We start from the raw sequence: 19921 nt of genomic DNA, 5'->3' as shown, positions 1-19921 counted from the left end.
TTTAATAAAACACTAACTGATTTAAATTGTGGGAACTGATATCTGCTTCCTGTCTCGAGTCAGTCCTCTGTGGATACGGTTTATTTTAAGAAAGTCGTAAACTGAATTTTTCTCGTCATTTGTGGCAAGTAACTTGTGATGGTTAAGTTTGATAAGAATCCACGTTTCGCGATATGAATAGCATTGTTACATTTATATTTTCACTCATGTTGAGTCACCCTGTCGCCTGCTCTCATGATTGTCTGAAAAGAAAAACAACGTTATTACATTGTTTAACACGACAGAACTGTGAATTGCTTTCCACAATGAATTTGTTTTGAAAATCTTCTTATATTCCAGAAAAAGTAAATGTGTCTTACATTAAAATGCAGTATTTACGTGCGTTTTTTGTTTTCAAAACAAAACTGTATTGTCATGTGCTAAAGACCATACAAACAAAATTTCACTTTGAATAGTGCGCTGTAATATTTAATATAACCAGTGGGAAAAAAAACAACACTGTATAGTTGCAATTATCAGTAAAGATTACAAAAATTTTCGAGTTATTTTCAATTTTAAAAAGGCTTAAGTTATTTTTACTATTTTGTAAAAAATAGATTTATTTTAACACTATTTCATGTTGTTGATTGCTTTACTTAAGCCAACTTGGTGCTGTTAATAATGTTAATCTTAATTCTAATTCTTACTGTTGATTTCTTAACTTTAGTCCTGTTTCCTGTTTAATATTTTACTTAGCTTTACTTATTGCTGATAATGACGTTAACCCTACTACTTGCTGTTGGTTGCTTTATTTTAGCCCTACTTATTACTGCTGATTATCTAGTTTTAGCCTAATTATTACTGTTAATGACGTTAACCCTAATTTTCACTGTTGATTTTTTTACTTCAGTTCTGTTTCTTGTTTTAATACTACATTTAACTTTACTCCTTTTGTTGATTACATTATTTTCAGCTTTCTTTTATTGATTGCTTTATTTAGCCCTATTTCTTGCTGTTGCACTCTGCTGAATTTAACCCAAACTTATACGAACAGCATCCCTAATTGTGAAATGATAGACCAGAGGGTTGCGGCTAGTCAAAACTATCCAGCATCAGTTTTTGGATGATCTTGTAGGATTTGAATACTACTCTTATAACGAACTCCCAGCCTCGAAATGCGGAGCACGGTTTTGTTTTCTCTGATATATGGTATAAAAAGTTATTAATTAAGTATGTTTATAAAGTAGGCATACATTTAATGGTTTGTTTGATTTGAATTTTGTGCAAAGCTACTCGAGGGCTATCTGTGCTAGCCGTCCCTAATTTAGCAGTGTAAGACTAGAGGGAAGGCAGCTAGTTATCACCACCCACCGCTCAACTCTTGGGCTACTCTCTTACCAACGCATAATGGGATTGACCGTCACATTATAACGCTCCCACGGCTAAAAGAACGAGCATGTTTGGTACGACAGGGATTCGAACCCACGACCTTCGTATTACGACTCGAACGTCTTAATCCACTTGGCCATGCCAGGCCATTTTTCAGTAGAAATTATTGTGTTATGTCATTAGTACATACAAGCAGAATCTCAGTTTGACAGAATTTAGTAATATTCCAGAAAGAGCAGTAAACCATAACTGGTTTCCTTCGTCCAACTTTTATTTTATATCTTTTCGTCGAGTCTCTGAATTTACGTGATATGCAGAGCGTGTGCAGTTGTGTACTTTCTTACACACCCGATCCATGTCCCATGTCCTTCTTCTGCTATTATTGGAGATTTGTAAGCATGGTTATACATGAGGATCAGTTGAAGACAGTTTGATGTTAATCCAAACGTTTAACGTGAGTATTAGGAACCGTGTCAGCTGACTGGGTGGTAGAACGGCGGAAAAGGCCAACGTAACGGCAACTGGGGTGTATAACGTGATATATCATAATTTGGTATCAACACATTTTTTTTTTTTCCTTTTACCCAAACCTGCAAGTTTAATTTTTGTTCTTGTCGGGATAAAACTACAAACATAGTCATATATTTATTTTCATGTGTTAAACTTGCTAAGTTTCAGCTATTTGTATAAAAATACAAAATTTCATAATATTTGTTATTTCACTGGTAACGATCTTTTGTTTTGTGTTTCTTTATTATTTTCAGTTGTATATTGATGTCTCACGTAGTGACGTAAAGCGTATCGCTAGTACTGCGTCGTTGCTGATGTTAGCAAATAACCATTTCGTTTGTCTAAAAGGAAAATGATTATGTTTCGTTTTTGTTTTCAGGTAGAGTAAGAAATAATCTTTCCCATCACTTGATGGTTTAAAATGGAACCGCTGTTAAGGGAATGAAGATTAAAAAAGAAGACTCGTCAGAGGGCGCAGCTGATGTTTAAAAGCGTGTGTAATTTTAGTTTTATTAGTTTCCGAACATGAAAATACCAGACAGTCTTCTCGGGTCCCCTGTTCCAAACAACCGTTGTGCTGGACGCTTAGAGATGCTAGGATCGATTATCCTAGTATGTATCTGTGTTACGTCAGTGCGGGTGGGAGCCACACTCGAAAGGGATGGGAGTAAACCCCAGACCCTGATGAAGGTCAAAAGGTTCTGGGGGGTTCCTGACACTACAGCAACTATAGGTAAACTCTTCAACTATTCTGTTCCTGAAGATGCATTTACCGGGCAAGTGGATCAATATGAGGTAGGAATGATTTCTGTTTTACTTTTTTCGTTTTATCTTCACTAATTTCTTAATTTTATACAAGTTTCTCACAGCGGATTAAGCTATAGTTAACCGGAAAATTATGAAATTAGACTGAACTTAACAACTAATTAATAGCTGGTCCCTCTTCACGAGCTAAGCATCATTTAGTTGGGACAGAACATAACGAGTGTGTGTGTTTTCTTATAGCAAAGCCACATCGGGCTATCTGCTGAGCCCACCGAGGAGGAACATAACGAAGACCCGTTAAGAAATTAGTTTCTTATAATGAGTTAAGTCTCTACAGTTAGGTAAATACTGAAAAATGTTTCATGTGAGAAACAATTGGCGAATAGAGGTGCAGTTCAAGGATTTAGGAAACGAGAATAACTACAGACGACGTAACGTCCAGACGTCTGCTGAAACCTGAGTTTCGTACGGTTTGTTCAGTTACCATTGTGAGAAAGGATAAACTTCTCGTTTATCGTGGTTATCTCAAGACTTTACTTTAGCACGACTAACTTGCTGTTCTTGCCAATATTAAGTAAATTATTTAATTAGGATTATTATTTATTGAGAGTGTTGATGGATATTTCCGCATTTGAAAACACAAACGAATTCTGTATGTCCAAGAATTTAACAGACAAAACAAAACATTAATATTAATTAATTAATATTAAAACTCATTAATATGCTTCAAGCTACTTCGTTGTATTTTTCGTAATATTGTTTAACTCACCAAGACTTTTCTAGAAAAAATAGTGCGTGTACGTGGAAACATCGTCTCTAGGAAAAAGAACCGTTTTTACACAAAACCTTCTTTGTGGTTACTTATTGTGACGTATACATCAAAAACTACCGCAACCAGTCAAGATTTAGATCGTGTGAAGTAAACTACAGGAAAAAGTGACGTTTCAGTTTATGCATTCTATGATATATAATATCTTCTCTAGCAAAGAAAAACACGACTTTTCTAAATTATCTGTTGTACATATATTATTTTAAAAGAGGACTAGATGGTAGGACTGAAACAGATCCTGAGTACAGGTTTGTTTCCATAGTTTATAGAACCAGAGTATCTCTTGAAACACGGGTCTGTTTTCATAGTTTATAGAACCAGAGTATCTCTTGAAACACGGGTCTGTTTTCCTAGTTTATAAAACCAGAGTGTCTTCCTCGTTATTAGGACTGGAACAGTTTCTAAAACGCTGGGACTTCCCTCGTTGTGGACCACAATTTTTAGCGTATTTAAATATTGTATTGTAACCATTTGTCGATCAGTTTCATGAAACCTTTGAAGTGTAAGGAATTTACCTGGGTTTATATATGTTTTTATTTTTTCATTCTTTATGAATCGATAAAGCTTCCGAAACACTGGACTCTTTAGGAATTTGCCACGTTCAATGACTGTCACGGAATGGTGACTGACCACTTAATATCTTGTACCTTTTACTGCTGTGTCACCAAACCTGTGTCTGTATTACACACCTACTTATGACGTAGGTATGGTCATGATAGAAATTTGCATGGTTCACACCATAATCAGATTCGTATGGCTAGAAAAAAACTTAACCATATTTTTTCTTCTTCCGGTGCAGAGTTGGTAACAGTTTAGTTGCATTTTCTCCATGCATTATACGTAACTCATACGTCACAACCTCGTCTATAAATCAGGTTCATTAATTACTCTCGTTTCCGACAATGTGCTTACGCATGACATTGATGACATAACATTTGTCAGGAGTTCGATTAGATTTTGAAGCGTGGCCACTTCCATAAGATATAATGTACAATCTATTAAAAAAAAAGGTGCTATGAAGTTTTCTCATGACCCTTCATAGCCCCTTTTTTACATTACTAAGTAGTAATTTAATATGAAGATCAGTAAAATTTATTTATGAAACGTGTAAATAATTCGATGTGTCGAGCTGTGTATTGGAAGGACAAGTGATCAAGAGATGATGCTTTACACTTTCAGCAACGAGCGCATTATAAAGGTGACAGTAAGCCCCGTTATTTGGCTAAAAGAACCGAAGAAAGGCCTTGTAGATGGCATCAGGTGTTATTGGTTAGTCGCCTTCCATCTGGTCAGCAGTGATCTCTTCACTAATGGTGACGAGTCTCACCACGTTGACAACCTTAATAACCATGGAAGTCGATAGGCCCAAAACCCAAATAACCAAGTGTAGTAACACAGGTCTGTTTCCCTAGTTTATAAAACAAGAGTAGCTCTTGAAACACGGGTCTGTTTCCCTAGTTTATAAAACCGGAATAGGTATTCAAACACTGGTCTGTTTCCATAGTTTATAGAAACAGCATGAAACACACACACACACAAAAATCATTCTGAACATGGATTCAAAAATGAAGGAACATTGCCAGTCAGTGGTTTTGGCAGTTATAATTAAATCTTAACAACCTCAGATCTGCTTGTTTTGGTCTCTTCAGCATAATATTCTTTTCAGATTACAAATTCCAGTTCTAGTATTATTTATGACATTAAGTTATAGTATTGGTTATTAATCTACGTGACAACAGTTCCGACAATTAAAATGCTACAGCGCTTAATGGCGTGGCGCTGCTCTAACTTTGAGATCTACAAGAAGCAGCCTGTCACGCTAGCAACTAGGCCATGCCTGCCACCTAGATTGAAATATGTTTAATATGTAGTGTTTGAAAATGTATTTCTAAGGGTTAATAATTATTTGTCACACCTCTGTCATGAAGAGTGGTTTTATCGTGTAAATCTAATAACAGTAGGGCATTTTAATAAGTTGTATTAAAAATTATTGTAAACTTTAAGGTTAATGTTTAAAGTTGTTTTACAAAAGTCGAGAAAGTAGCAAATTATACCTTTGATATTAAAATCTGAAGCTATTATTTTAATTGTTTTCTGTACTCACAAACGTAAATGTGTAAAAAAGAGTTTGAGTGTAAGAAACTTCCTCACGTCATAATAACTTTGTTTCTAAATCTGCCACGTTTCTTTGTAGTCGGCAATTTTAGCAATCAGTATACAAAGCTAGAAGGTTTTTTTGTGTATAAAGTTTGTTTATTTGTTTGTTTTTGAATTTCGCACAAAGCTACGCGAGGGTTATCTGCGCTAGCAGTCCCTAATTTAGCAGTGTAAGACTAGAGGGAAGGCAGCTAGTCATCACCACCCACCGCCAACTCTTGGGCTACTCTTTTACCAACGAATAGTGGGATTGACCGTCACATTATAACGCCCCCACGGCTGAAAGGGCGAACATGTTTGGCGCGAGGGTTGTGTATAAAGAAAAACTCCAACGCCAATAAACGTCTTGTCAGCTAAGCCTCATTTTTGTTTATAGTTCTGAAAACTGTTTTTTATTCGTTGATTGTACTCTAATGTGTATAGTTTGGTTTAGAAAAAATGAGCAGTCGTCTTGATCTTAAGTACTGTTCGGTTTTCACATTTTCTTTCATCAGACTCTTTTCAGTTCTATAATTTTCTTCTGAATGCAGAGCGGGAATGATCATGTGGATCGCATGAACAATTTTACTCATTTTACTTTTACTGCCTACTCATTTGATGGCAGTAGAATTTTTTTTATTAACTACTGGATTTGTTTGTTTAAGTTAAAGCGCAGAGTTACATACGGTCTATCTACAGTGAGTTCACCACAGTTATTCAAATCAACTTATAGATTACTGCTAAGCCACTAGGGAACTTTTACTGCCAACTTGAACTAACTTGTGTACTTTCGAGGTTCGAATTAGGCCGTCCTCGTTTTCTTGGAAGCAGTGCCATGATGAATTTTAAAACGCTTGTGGATAAAAACAATGTTTTTGTTGTTGTTGGTTTTTTCTGTTTGTTGTTGTTTTTGTTTATTTTTTGCAAATGCTTGACGAGGTAGCTTTACAATTCAGTTAGCACTTAACTTTAACTACGAAAATAAAATTACAAAACTATACTAAGTTTACGTTTTTAAATTTATATTTCTTTCATTATGTGTTACATTCAACTGAATAGAATCTTATGAACAGGACTGGTTAAATGAAGAGATCAGAGTCCCTGATTTTAAGAACTTTTTAGCAAAATAAAGAATATTATTTCAACAGCAGAACTACTCCTGTCATATTCAGTGCCGACGAGGCCCTTCTTTTAATACCAAAGATTCTTGAGGCCATCTGGAATATAACACACATAGTTATATAGTTATTGTTTATTTTATGAGTTTGAGTGAACAGCAGATGTAATGGTGTAGACTAGATAAAGTAAATGAAATGTAACTTATTTTTAATTTATTTAAGTTGTTTATAACTAAAATGTTTAGGTTAAGGAATAATAACAAAATATTATTTTATTTTGAACACCGATTATCATTTTAATTAATGGTCATTCAAAGTCCTAAACTTTGTATTGCTAACCAAATAGGGGCAATTAGTAAGCAGTACACACCGCCTCTACGTCTAGTATCAGCCGAATATCGGGATTCACTCTCACATTTATAACGCGTCCATCTTTAACAACACATGACTTTTTTTCTTGTTCTGGATCGATGGAACTGTGGGAAGTCTTCGTATTTACAATGCTAAGATCCAGCGTTCGATTCGCCTCTGTAAAAACAGCAGATAGCCAGATGTAACTTTACTATAAAACATACACCCCCTCCCCACACACCCTTCATCCCATCATGTAGGGTGCGCATTTTGGGTAAACTAGAACATCGGTCACGCAGCTGGTGAAATAATGCGATACGAGTTGTGTTTTTCTAATGACTCATAATCATTCGTGAAGGTTAACCAGAGGTTAAGAACACTGCAACCTTTGAGAAAGTCTGTCTTATAAAGCGAAAAGGTCGTAAAGTTAATGAATTCACAGACTCTTACCATTATTGTAAACCACTGACATAGTTTAAAAGGGAAGGTGTTTTGGACATTGCATATCCAACGGTTTCAGCAACTGGTGTGACAAGACCTACTTATTGAAATATGTAATCAAGATACGTAAAGAATGTGTAATGTGAGATTACAAGGCCATTCTATAGAGGGCTTTTGTTTTCAAACCATCTTGCTTGCAAAGCCACAAATTTTAACTTTTCTCAGAAGATATATATATATATATATGCAAATTTAAAAAAGCAAAAATAGACTGTCCAGATTTTAATACTTTCACTTCCACTGACCACAATGCTTATTACTGCGGTACAGTTCTAATTAAAGTGTTTTTTATGAAGCATAATGATACAGTTACATTCAGAGAAACCGTAACGCTTTCAGTAGGTAGACATTGTCTTCATCAGGATTGTCAAAGATACTATAATTTTATTCAGTGTTTCTGAATGTGATATGTCTGTTTGTTGAATTTCGCTCAAAAATACACGAGGGCTATCTGTGCTAGCCATCCCAAACACCAGGGCTGTCTGTGCTAGCTGTCCCTAACGCGAGGGCTATTTGTGCTAGCCGTCCATGATTTAAAAATGGTAGACTAGAGGGAAAGCAGCTAGCTAGTCATCACCACTCCTTGGTTACTCTTTGATCAACAAAATAGTGTGATTGACCATTACATTATAACGTTCCAACAACATGTTCGGTAACGGGATTCCAACCCAGAGCCCACAGATTGCGAGTCCAATTCCCTAACCACCACGCCATGCTAGGCCCCTAAACACCATTTACCTTTTGCTTACCTAATGGAGTAGAAGGTAAACAGTCACAAATATTTGTATTATCTGTGAATTATGTTAAGTTGGATATCTTGTTTTTCAATAAACTGGCAAATACAGCTTTAGTACTCGGAGTGCAATTTTGCGAAACGAGACTCAAACCAAGGACCCTAAAGTTCATAATCCGACACGCTTTGTCACTGAGCCACAACCGGCGAAAGTCCGAATAAGTATAAGTTTCAATTGCAGAATATGTAGGTATGGATATGGTGGAATATTATTGGTAAACAGACTGATATCGCTGATTCTTTGCGATAAGAAAATTGAACGTCGAAATGTTTAACGTATTTTAACAGGATAAAAGGAACTCAGAAGGTTACGTTTTAAGTGTGTTCTTTACAGTACAGTTGAAAAAATTGGTTCTATTAACGCTTAGTGAGTCACCATTTAACGGATCAGCGGAGGTCGTGTTCTGCTGTATTCTGATTGGCTGTCGTTTTTGTTGAGTGTCATATGCTTTCTCAACTATTTCCTTCCATGCGCTCTCCATCGTGCTTTTCTTTCACGTAGCTAGATACTGCTTTTTTTTTTTTTAACAATTATAGGAAGTATTATTTAAACATACAAAATTTATAAAGTCTGAGAATTACATAATTAAATCACCCAGAATCAGTTTCGATTGTTTGGTAATAAATGTGCATGTTTAACTCCCTCATATGGTCTATTTATTGTATCATATTAATGTTATTATTACTTTAAAGACCTTACGAAAATAAATTTGGACAAAACGGCATTTTTTCTCTCTTTTCACAGTAGTCTCGGATTTACAACGTTAAAATCAGAGGGTTTGATTTCCCTCGATAGACTCAGCATATAGCCCAATGTGAATTTGCTATAAGAAGACACACACACACAGTGATCTACAACAGTGAATATTGGGATTACATAAGTATTAACAGTAAATTTGTGTGTGTATGACTGACATGTGGAGTTTCTGGTATCGAAGACATGGACTCGAAAGAAATTTTATCCATAATTATTAATTGATATTAAAGATGTGTCAAAAAGCATAAACCAAGGATTAAAGTTCACAATATATATTAACCAATGTTTAATGAATCATTAGGACTATTTAACAGCTTAGCTAAACCCTTGATTTTATTCTGAAGTAAACAGCTACTGTGGGTGAGATCTAGATGGTAAATACACAGCCTCAGTGGGTGAGATACAGTTGATAAATAAACAGTCACAGTGAGTGAAATATGGATGGTAAATAAACAGTCACAGTTGGTGAGATACAGTTGGTAAATAAACAGCTACAGTAGGTGAGATATGGATGGTAAATAAACAGTCACAGTGGGTGAGATACAGTTGGTAAATAAACAGTCACAGTGGGTGAGATATGGATGGTAAATAAACAGTCACAGTGAGTGAGATATGGATGGTAAATAAACAGTCACAGTTGGTGAGATACAGTTGGTAAATGGGTGAGATATGGATGGTAAATAAAAGTCACAGTGGGTGAGATACAGTTGATAAATAAACAGTCACAGTGGGTGAGATATGGATGGTAAATAAACAGTCACAGTTGGTGAGATACAGTTGGTAAATAAACAGCTACAGTAGGTGAGATATGGATGGTAAATAAACAGTCACAGTGGGTGAGATACAGCTGGTAAATAAACAGCTACAGTAGGTGAGATATAGATGGTAAATAAACAGCTACAGTGGGTGAGATATAGATGGTAAATAGAAAATAAACAGCCTCAGTGGGTGAGATACAGTTGATAAATAAACAGTCACAGTGGGTGAGATATGGATGGTAAATAAACAGTCACAGTTGGTGAGATACAGTTGGTAAATAAACAGCTACAGTAGGTGAGATATGGATGGTAAATAAACAGTCACAGTGGGTGAGATACAGCTGGTAAATAAACAGCTACAGTAGGTGAGATATAGATGGTAAATAAACAGCCACAGTGGGTGAGATACAGATGGTAAATAAACAGTCACAGTGGGTGAGATATGGGTGGTAAATAAACAGTCACAGTGGGGAGATGCAGTTGGTAAATAAACAGCTACAGTGGGTGAGATATAGATGGTAAATAAATAATCACAGTGGGTGAGATATGGATGGTAAATAAACAGTCACAGTGGGTGAGATACAGTTGGTAAATAAACAGCTACAGTAGGTGAGATATAGATGGTAAATAAACAGTCACAGTGGAGAGATACAGTTGGTAAATAAACAGTCACAGTGGGGAGATACAGTTGGTCAATAAACAGTCACAGTTGGTGAGATACAGTTGGTAAATAAACAGCTACAGTAGGTGAGATATGGATGGTATATAAACAGTCACAGTGGGTGAGATACAGTTGGTAAATAAACAGCTACAGTAGGTGAGATATAGATGGTAAATAAACAGCCTCAGTGGGTGAGATACAGTTGGTAAATAAACAGCTACAGTAGGTGAGATATGGATGGTAAATAAACAGTCACAGTGGGTGAGATACAGTTGGTAAATAAACAGCTACAGTAGGTGAGATATAGATGGTAAATAAACAGCTACATTGGGTGAGATATAGATGGTAAATAAACAGCAACAGTGGGGAGATACAGTTGGTAAATAAACAGCTACAGTAGGTGAGATATAGATGGTAAATAAACAGCTACACTGGGTGAGATATAGATGGTAAATAAACAGCAACAGTGGGGAGATACAGTTGGTATCTCACCTACTGTAGCTGTTTATTACCATCTATCTCACCTGAGGTGTTTATTTACTCTATTTATTTATTACAACTGTATCTCATCCACTGTGACTGTTTATATACCATCCATATCTCACCTACTGTAGCTGTTTATTTACCAACTGTATCTCACCAACTCTGACTGTTTATTGACCAACTGTATCTCCCCACTGTGACTGTTTATTAACCAACTGTATCTCACCCACTGTAAATAAACAGTCACAGTGGAGAGATACAGTTGGTAAATAAACAGCTACAGTAGGTGAGATATGGATGGTAAATAAACAGTCACAGTGGGTGTGATACAGTTGGTAAATAAACAATTACAGTGGGTGATATATAGATAGTACATAAATAGTCACAGTAGGTGAGATATGTATGGTAAATAAACAGTCACAATTGGGAGATATAGATGGTAAATAAACAGTCATAGTGGGTGAGATATGGATGGTAATAAACAGTCACAGTGGGTGAGATACAGTTGGTAAATAAACAGCTACAGTGGGTGAGATATGGATGGTAAATAAACAGCAACAGTTGGGAGATACCATTGGTAAATAAACAGCAACAGTGGGTGAGATACAGTTGGTAAATAAACAGCTACAGTAGGTGAGATATGGATGGTAAATAAACAGCAACAGTGGGTGAGATACAGTTGGTAAATAAACAGCTACAGTAGGTGAGATATGGATGGTAAATAACAATCACAGTGGGGAGATGCAGTTGGTAAATAAACAGCTACAGTGGGTGAGATATAGATGGTAAATAAACAGTCACAGTGGGTGAGATATAGATGGTAAATAAACAGCCAGAGTGGGGAGATACAGTTGGTAAATAAACAGCGACAGTGTGTGAGATATAGATGGTAAATAAACAACCACAGTAGATGAGATATGGATGGTAAATAAACAGTCACAGTGGGTGAGATACAGTTGGTAAATAAACAACTACAGTGGGTGATATACAGATGGTAAATAAATACTCACAGGGTGGGGAGATACAGTTGGTAAATAAACAGCTACAGTGGGTGAGATATAGATGGTAGATAAATAACCACAGTGGGTGAGATATGGATGGTAAATAAACAGTCACAGTGGGGAGATACAGTTGGTAAATAAACAGCTACAGTGGGTGAGATATGGATGGTAAATAAACAGCAACAGTGGGGAGATACAGTTGGTAAATAAACAGCAACAGTGGGTGAGATACAGTTGGTAAATAAACAGCTAATTGGGTGATATATATAGATGGTAAATAAATAGTCACAGTGGGTGAGATATGGATGATAAATAAACAGTCACAATTGGGAGATACAGTTGGTAAATAAACAGGGACAGTGTGTGAGATATAGATGGTAAATAAACAGTCACAGTGGGTGAGATATAGTTGGTAAATAAACAGCTACAGTGGGTGAGATATAGATGGTAAATAAACAGCTACAGTAGGTGAGATATAGATGGTAAATAAACAGTCACAAATGGTGAGATATGGATGATAAATAAACAGTCACAGTGGGGAAATACAGTTGGTAAATAAACAGGGACAGTGTGTGAGATGTAGATGGTAAATAAACAACCACAGTGGATGAGATATGGATGGTAAATAAACAGTCACAGTGGGTGAGATATAGTTGGTAAATAAACAGCTACAGTGGGTGAGATATAGATGGTAAATAAACAGTCACAGTGGGTGAGATATGGATGGTAAATAAACAGTCACAGTGGGTGAGATACAGTTGGTAAAAAAACAGCTACAGTAGGTGAGATATAGATGGTAAATAAACAGCTACAGTAGGTGAGATATAGATGGTAAATAAACAGTCACAAATGGTGAGATATGGATGATAAATAAACAGTCACAAGTGGTGAGATATGGATGGTAATAAACAGTCACAGTGGGTGAGATACAGTTGGTAAATAAACAGATACAGTAGGTGAGATATAGATGGTAAATAAACAGCCTCAGTGGGTGAGATACAGTTGGTAAATAAACAGCTACAGTGGGTGATATATAGATAGTAAATAAACAGCCTCAGTGTGTGAGATACAGTTGATAAATAAACAGTCACAGTGGGTGAGATATGGATGGTAAATAAACAGCTACAGTGAGTGAGATACAGTTGATAAATAAACAGTCACAGTAGGTGAGATATAGATGGTAAATAAAGAGCTACAGTAGGTGAGATATAGATGGTAAATAAACAGTCACAGTGGTGAGATATGGATGATAAATAAACAGTCACAGTAGGGAAATGCAGTTGGTAAATAAACAGATACAGTGGGTGAGATATAGATGGTAAATAAACAGCCTCAGTGGGTGAGATACAGTTGGTAAATAAACAGCTACAGTGGGTGATATATAGATAGTACATAAATAGTCACAGTAGGTGAGATATGTATGGTAAATAAACAGTCACAGTTGGGAGATATAGATGGTAAATAAACAGTCATAGTGGGTGAGATATGGATGGTAATAAACAGTCACAGTGGGTGAGATACAGTTGGTAAATAAACAGCTACAGTGGGTGAGATATAGTTGATAAATAAACAGTCACAGTGGGGATATACAGTTGGTAAATAAACAGCTACAGTGGGTGAGATATAGATTGTAAATAAACAGTCACAGTAGGTGAGATATGGGTGGTAAATAAACTGTCACAGTGGGTGAGATATGGGTGGTAAATAAACAGTCACAGTGGGTGAGGTAGGCTAGATGAACGTGTTCTGATCAGATTGTTAGTTTCGACTAGTAAAAGGAGTGGTGGTCACTCGTGCATACAATAGGTTGGGTAACATATTTTCGAAACTTTCTTTGTTGTATGATTATTTCCTAGTTTCCCTTAATGTGTATTACTGTAACAATAAAACCAGCAACCTTCTCTTACTTGAAGTGTATAAGCGAGAGGTTGCGCGTGACCTAGTGGTTAGCATGTTCATGACTCGCCAATCACTTCCATAAGAACACGCTCCGCATTTTTGAGACTTGGATGCGCCATAAGAGTGACACCTAATTTTAGGTCAGAGAAAAACATTCCAAGAGGTGGTGGGGAGTTCTGTTGAAAAGCTGCCTTCTTGTCCAGCCAGATACTGCTTTTCACAAACTGTCATTTTGGTTTGAAGCTACATCAATATCTCATTGATTAGCTTGTACGGGTTTTTTGAGTATTGAAATAATTTTTTTTTTATTCTTATCGAAGAATTTGTTTGTTTGTTTGTTTTTTAATTTCGCGCAAAGCTACACGAGAGCTATTTGCGCTAGTCCTCCCTAATTTAGCAGTGTAGGACTAGAGGGAAGGCAGCTACTCGTCACCACCCACCTACCAACGAATAATGGGATTGAGCGTCACATTATAACGCCCCCATGACTGAAAGACCGAGCATGTTTGGTGTGACGGCGATTAGAACCCGCGACCCCCAAATCACCAGTCGAGATCCTTAACCACCTGGACATGCCGGGTCTTCGTAAAAGAAAGAGCATTGTAGTAACCTAATGAATAATAACCGGTAGTTGGGTCCAGTATTCAGAGCTCATACAAAAGGGCTTAGAAAAGGCAACCAATCAACAGCTGACCATCGCCAATTGGTAGGCTACTCTTGTCCAATTAATTCAGAATCTCCTTTTCCGTGACCTTTGATGACTCACCCTCTGTTATCAAACTCAGCTGAAAAGAACTATAAACAAGCATGCGAGTCTTGTAACCAATAGCTTGTCAGAATATAGAAGGGGGAAAGGTTCTTGTCCAACATTAGGAGGGGCAGAGAGGCGTTTGTCATTACAGTAACTTTATTATAAGATACTTCAGATGAATGGAAACTGATTCAGGAAGCTTGCGAACCCAATGCCCAACTAGTGTCGTGGCGCGAGTGAAGCCCTTATCTATAGTGGGCAATGATAGAATTATTATTCCCTCTTCCTCCTTCATCATTAATGATGATAGTATAAACGTGGGAGTGTATCCAATATCAGATGAAGTGTTATACTGGTGTGAACCTGTTTCGTTCACATGGTATTATGCATCAGGAAAGGACAGAAATAACTCGAATTTACCTGTAAGATAATAATTTATCTAGTCAACAATACCCACAGCCAACTCTTCGCAGATTGCAAGTCGAGCGCTCTAACCATCAGGGCGTTATAGACATCAACGCAGGACCTTATGTTAAATAATAACACTATGTAACACAAATTTTGTTCCTGGATAGTATGTGTTATTTCTTAATTGCTTATGTTGTAAAAGTACAGAAAATGGCCATTATTCCCTTCAAACTTTCTTTTTGTGACGTGGATAATGAAATTTAGAAATTAACCTATTTCTATGTAAAAACGGGCAAATTTGCACATTTTCATTTACACAAGGTTTGAATAAAACAGCATATGAATCAAGATTTCCATGTATTTACACTAAAGTTATACAAAAATGTTTAGAAGTGAGTAGTTTTTCGAGATTTGCGACTGTAATGTAAATCACTTTCACGTATCAGCCCCCAAATATAGTCTCCCATCGTGTTTTCGTTTTACGCTCCTTGGTAGCAGCGTTCAAAGTCCAGTATATCTTGGTGGAAGCACTCGCCTTGCTCCTTTCAGTACGTTCCCATGTTCTCCTTGAATTTATCAAGATGAGCGTCAAGAATATGGACTTTCAGGGACATCCTGCAGCCCATTTTGCCGTAGTTCTTCACCAGAGCCTCAACCAGTTCCACATAATTTTCGGCCTTATAATTGCCCAAGAAACCTCGAATCACTGCGACAAAGATGCCCCAAGCTTTTTTTCCTTCCTACTGAGCTTCTTGGGGAATTCTGTGCACTCCAGGTTCTTCTTTATTTGTGATTCAACAAAGGCACCAACTTTGACCTTTGTCTTAGACAGCTCAGAGCAGTGTGGCACTGGGACGATGGATAATGGAAGGTTCGGATACATGATAGCAGATGTATTCTTGCCAGCCCGACGTTTAGAAAGGTCCACCATGCAGAAGTTACAATTGCTTAAGAGGTCAGTGGGTTCACGCCAAATTCTTGGGATAGCGAACTTCATGGCTCTCTTTTCCCCTCTGTACCATCCTGCAAAAGAGCAAAAGAAAATTGTTATTATGAAGAATAAATTTATTTCATCCATAACTATTGTGTGAGAGGTTCATGTAAAATATTTTATGTGATCTATTTTCTATACTATTGGAAATAAAAAAAGATATTTAAATTTTAATGGGTCTAAAATTTGTATAATATAAAATCTTATTATTTAATCAAGCAAATGTGGTCCGTCTTACCTTCTAGAGTTTTCTCTGCAGTGCTCGCAAGTAAAATGAGGTGCCCAGGGTTTGTCTTGATCCCTGACAGGCATGCCAAAATATACCTTGTAGGCTTCACACATTTTAGCAGATGCTGTCACAGAGAACATTTTCGCTCTTATCTTGATAAACTGGCAACATACATAGCAGAATGTTTGCAGCTTCTTGATGCCATCCCCGATAAAATCAGATAGATCTATGTGCTCACTTATGCAACTAGAATTAAACTGAAGTGGTGAGTGGTGAGCCCTGTATATATATTACTACGGAAAGTTCTAAAAGGTTCTTGAAAATTGTTGTAAGTTCTATAACATTCCAGGAAATTTTTGTAAATTCGAGAAAATTCTCTATCAGCTACTCAGCACTGAATCTACCTGGAATGTTCTAGAAATGGGTAAATTTGAAAATTTCATTACACAGGTCACAAAAGCAGAGTTTGAAGAGAAAAATAGGTCTTTTCCATTTACTTTCGGTATACGTAATTAGGAAATAACACTTTTTGACCAGGAACAAGAAAAAGTAAAACTTTTGTTACATAATGTAATTGGCGTGAGTCTAACAAAACTTTACCTAAATGTTTATTCATAAAATCATGAGAAAAAAAGACCAGAAGTAGGTTTAAAGCTGTTCATTTGTTGCAAAATACAAAGTTATATAATGGGCTATCTGTGCACATCATGCCGTATGTATCGAAACCCCAATTTGAGCCTTATAAATCCGGCTACAGGTTTCGAACGTGAATCATGGTGCGTAGGGTCAGTACGTACTCATGACTTCAAGAGGCCCGGCATGACCAGGTGGTTAAGACACTCGACTCGTAATCCGAGGATCGTGTGTTCGAATCCCTGTCACACCAAACATGCTCGCCATTTTAGCCGTGGTAGCGTTATAATGTTACGGTCAATCCCACTATTTGTTGGTAAAAGAGTAGCCCAAGAGATGGTGGTGGGTGGTGATGACTAGCTGTCTTCCCTCTAGTCTTACACTTCTAAATTAGGGACGGCTGGTCAAGACAGCCCTCGTGTAGCTTTGCGCGAAATTCAAAACAAAACAAACCATGACTTTAAGGTTTCTTGTTTTAATTACTCAACATTTTAGATTAAACATTCAGTTAAAAGTACACTAACGCTAAAGTGAATATAATTGGATTACAACTTTCATTGTTAGGGTTCTTTTGTTTTTCTTAAGGATGCAGAAAAGAACTGGTAACTTTGAAAAGAAATATTCAAAAGCTTACTGTTTAAAAGCTCTTTGGTTAGGGTTATGTTCCATCACTGTATTGTTTTACTCGCTATTCACGTGTTTCGCTACTACACTTCGGCTCGTTAGAGTGGCTGGATATTTAGCAATCTGGGTTAAAGTCATGTACTCTTCGCTATATCAAGTGTACCCCTAAATAGCCACCTGATTCGAACCACTTTTACTTTCTTCAAAATCCCGTTGGTTGTGAATAAAGAATGTAGTGTTAAATAATGTAAGAGACTCAATACTTATGTCTTATGACAAGTATAATGAATTAAAACCTTGCTCCGCCAGAACAGAAGTGGCACTCACACCATAAAAATTGTTGTTCTAACAATGAGTTGTATAAATAATATTCCAGCTGGAATTGTATGTGTAGAAACCCATCCGACCTCATGAATTCTAGATAGCGACAAAATTGACGTGGAGGGAAATATGTACTTATTTCTTTGAGGAAAGTTGCTGTTAATCATAAAGTTATCCAGTGGTCTGTTGTTTTTTTTCTATCCTAACCACGAGTATCGAAGACTTATTTTTTAGTATTATAAAAGCATAGACTTGCAGCTGTGCTACTGGAATCAAAAACTCAAAGGGCTAATTAAAAATGCAGTATACAAAATTTATTAGGCCTAACATGACAAGTGACCATCTTTACACTAGTGAAGATTTGTATTAACTTTAGCATAAACCTGAATTAAATCGGTTACAGTTTATTGTGTGTTTTTTATTTATTTTGAGTACAGAATATGTAATGAACAAAAATACGAATCTCTCAAACGCTTTGTAATAGATTATGTCTCATTATTTGGATCATTGTAATTAAATATAAGTACATATGAATCACAGAGACCAGGATTCCTAAATCATGGTGGTTACATACAAGTACATATAACGATCACAGCTACCAGAATATCTGTGATGATGTTAATTTCTGCCTGTGGTGTAATGCAGATATAATACTTATCCTAACCCAACTATTTTGTTACATTGTTTTTAAAGAACTGATATTAACTGGATATTAAAAGTTATTTTTTCTTTACTTCTAACTGCCACCTCATTGTTATACACTTCTTATTTACTGGTCACTGTTATTGTTTATACCCATTCTATCAGTTTAAAATGTAAGTTGTGGTCATGAATTTCTTCCTTGATAAAATAGTTCTAAAATCTGTATAGTTCTTATAAAACCTTCGTCTATTTTGTTGTTTTATAGAATAAACCAAGCCGTTATTTTTAACTGTCTTTGTTAAAGATTTCGGTCCACAAGAATAAGAAATCATATATTCACTGTAAGGATTCTAAAAGTTAAAGAATATGGATCCATACATTTAACTTAAGGATTTGATAGTTTATGAGAACAAACTTTAATATTTTTACTTTAATGATTTGATAGTTGAAGAACACGGATTTAGAGTTCACTCTAATGATTTGGTACGACCCAAGGTATTCACACACTTGCTTGATAACAAAAAATCAGATATTTGCTGTAAGGACTTGATAGTTCAGAAGAACACAGATTCACATATTTATTCATGAGATCAGGGACTTACTCGTGTAATTTAAGAATCTGGTAGCACTTAGAACAGGGATTGAGATCTTTAGTCTAAGGATCTGGTTCCATGTAGTCTACACCAGTTGCCAGTGTTGGAAACAGTTCACGATGGTAGAGGTTCAGATTAATGTGCTTACAAAAACAAATAAAGTTTATTTTTGGCTTCTTAATTACCGAGATTTTTTTTTTTGCGCACCTACATTGATTAAGAGCAGAGAAAGACGTTAATACTGTGTATCTTACAGGGGCAGGTAGCTGTCACAACAGTATAGGCCTTACAGGGGTAAGTTGTTGATAGACTCTACAGGCGAAAGGCTGCTTGGTAGGGAATGTTTACTTAATCATATGTGCAGATAAGAGCCATCTAGTGATTAAATAATCACAAATCGGTTATGGGAAACTAGTGTTATTAATAGTAAAGTTGTGTTTACCTCATCCACTGGTAGCAGGTGAATATTTCTACAAGTGTGTTTAGTAAGTAATTTGGGCCTGGCATGGCCAAGCGCGTTAAGGCGTGCGACTCGTAGTCTGAGGGTCTCGGGTTCGCATCCCCGTCGCGCCAAACATTCTCGCCCTCCCAGCCGTGGGGGCGTTATAAAGTTACGGTCAATCCCACTATTCGTTGGTAAAATAGTAACCCAAGAGTTGGCGGTGGGTGGTGATGACTAGCTGCCTTCCCTCTAGTCTTACACTGCTAAATTAGGGACGGCTAGCACAGATAGCCCTCGAGTAGCTTTGTGCGAAATTCAAAAAAACAAACAAAACAAACAAGTAAGTAATTTCAAGGT

At 36.6% G+C, this 19921-nt stretch overlaps 1 protein-coding gene and 1 long non-coding RNA gene across 7 annotated transcripts in view; one reads left to right on the top strand and one right to left on the bottom strand.

Moving 5' to 3' along the window:
* Nucleotides 1-19921, top strand: part of LOC143253469 (dystroglycan 1-like) — an 85942-nt gene that overhangs the window by 54812 nt on the left and 11209 nt on the right. For 3 of the 6 annotated variants that reach the window (XM_076507439.1, XM_076507437.1, XM_076507442.1), the window contains one exon: nucleotides 2262-2673. In XM_076507439.1, the coding sequence (XP_076363554.1) occupies nucleotides 2404-2673 (270 nt within the window). In that variant the 5' untranslated portion in view covers nucleotides 2262-2403. Of the gene's footprint in view, nucleotides 1-2257; nucleotides 2674-19921 lie in introns of all 6 variants that reach the window. The other 3 variants (XM_076507441.1, XM_076507443.1, XM_076507440.1) reach the window with 1 other exon arrangement.
* LOC143253471 (uncharacterized) lies at nucleotides 15908-16591 on the bottom strand. The gene is made up of 2 exons (XR_013029647.1): nucleotides 16319-16591; nucleotides 15908-16112 (listed from the first exon to the last, which is right to left on the bottom strand). It is a non-coding gene; the product is annotated as an uncharacterized LOC143253471 (long non-coding RNA).

This window comes from Tachypleus tridentatus, chromosome 6, assembly GCF_004210375.1.
Source record: "Tachypleus tridentatus isolate NWPU-2018 chromosome 6, ASM421037v1, whole genome shotgun sequence".
Lineage (NCBI taxonomy): Eukaryota > Metazoa > Arthropoda > Merostomata > Xiphosura > Limulidae > Tachypleus > Tachypleus tridentatus.
This window is presented reverse-complemented; position numbering and strand designations above follow the sequence as displayed.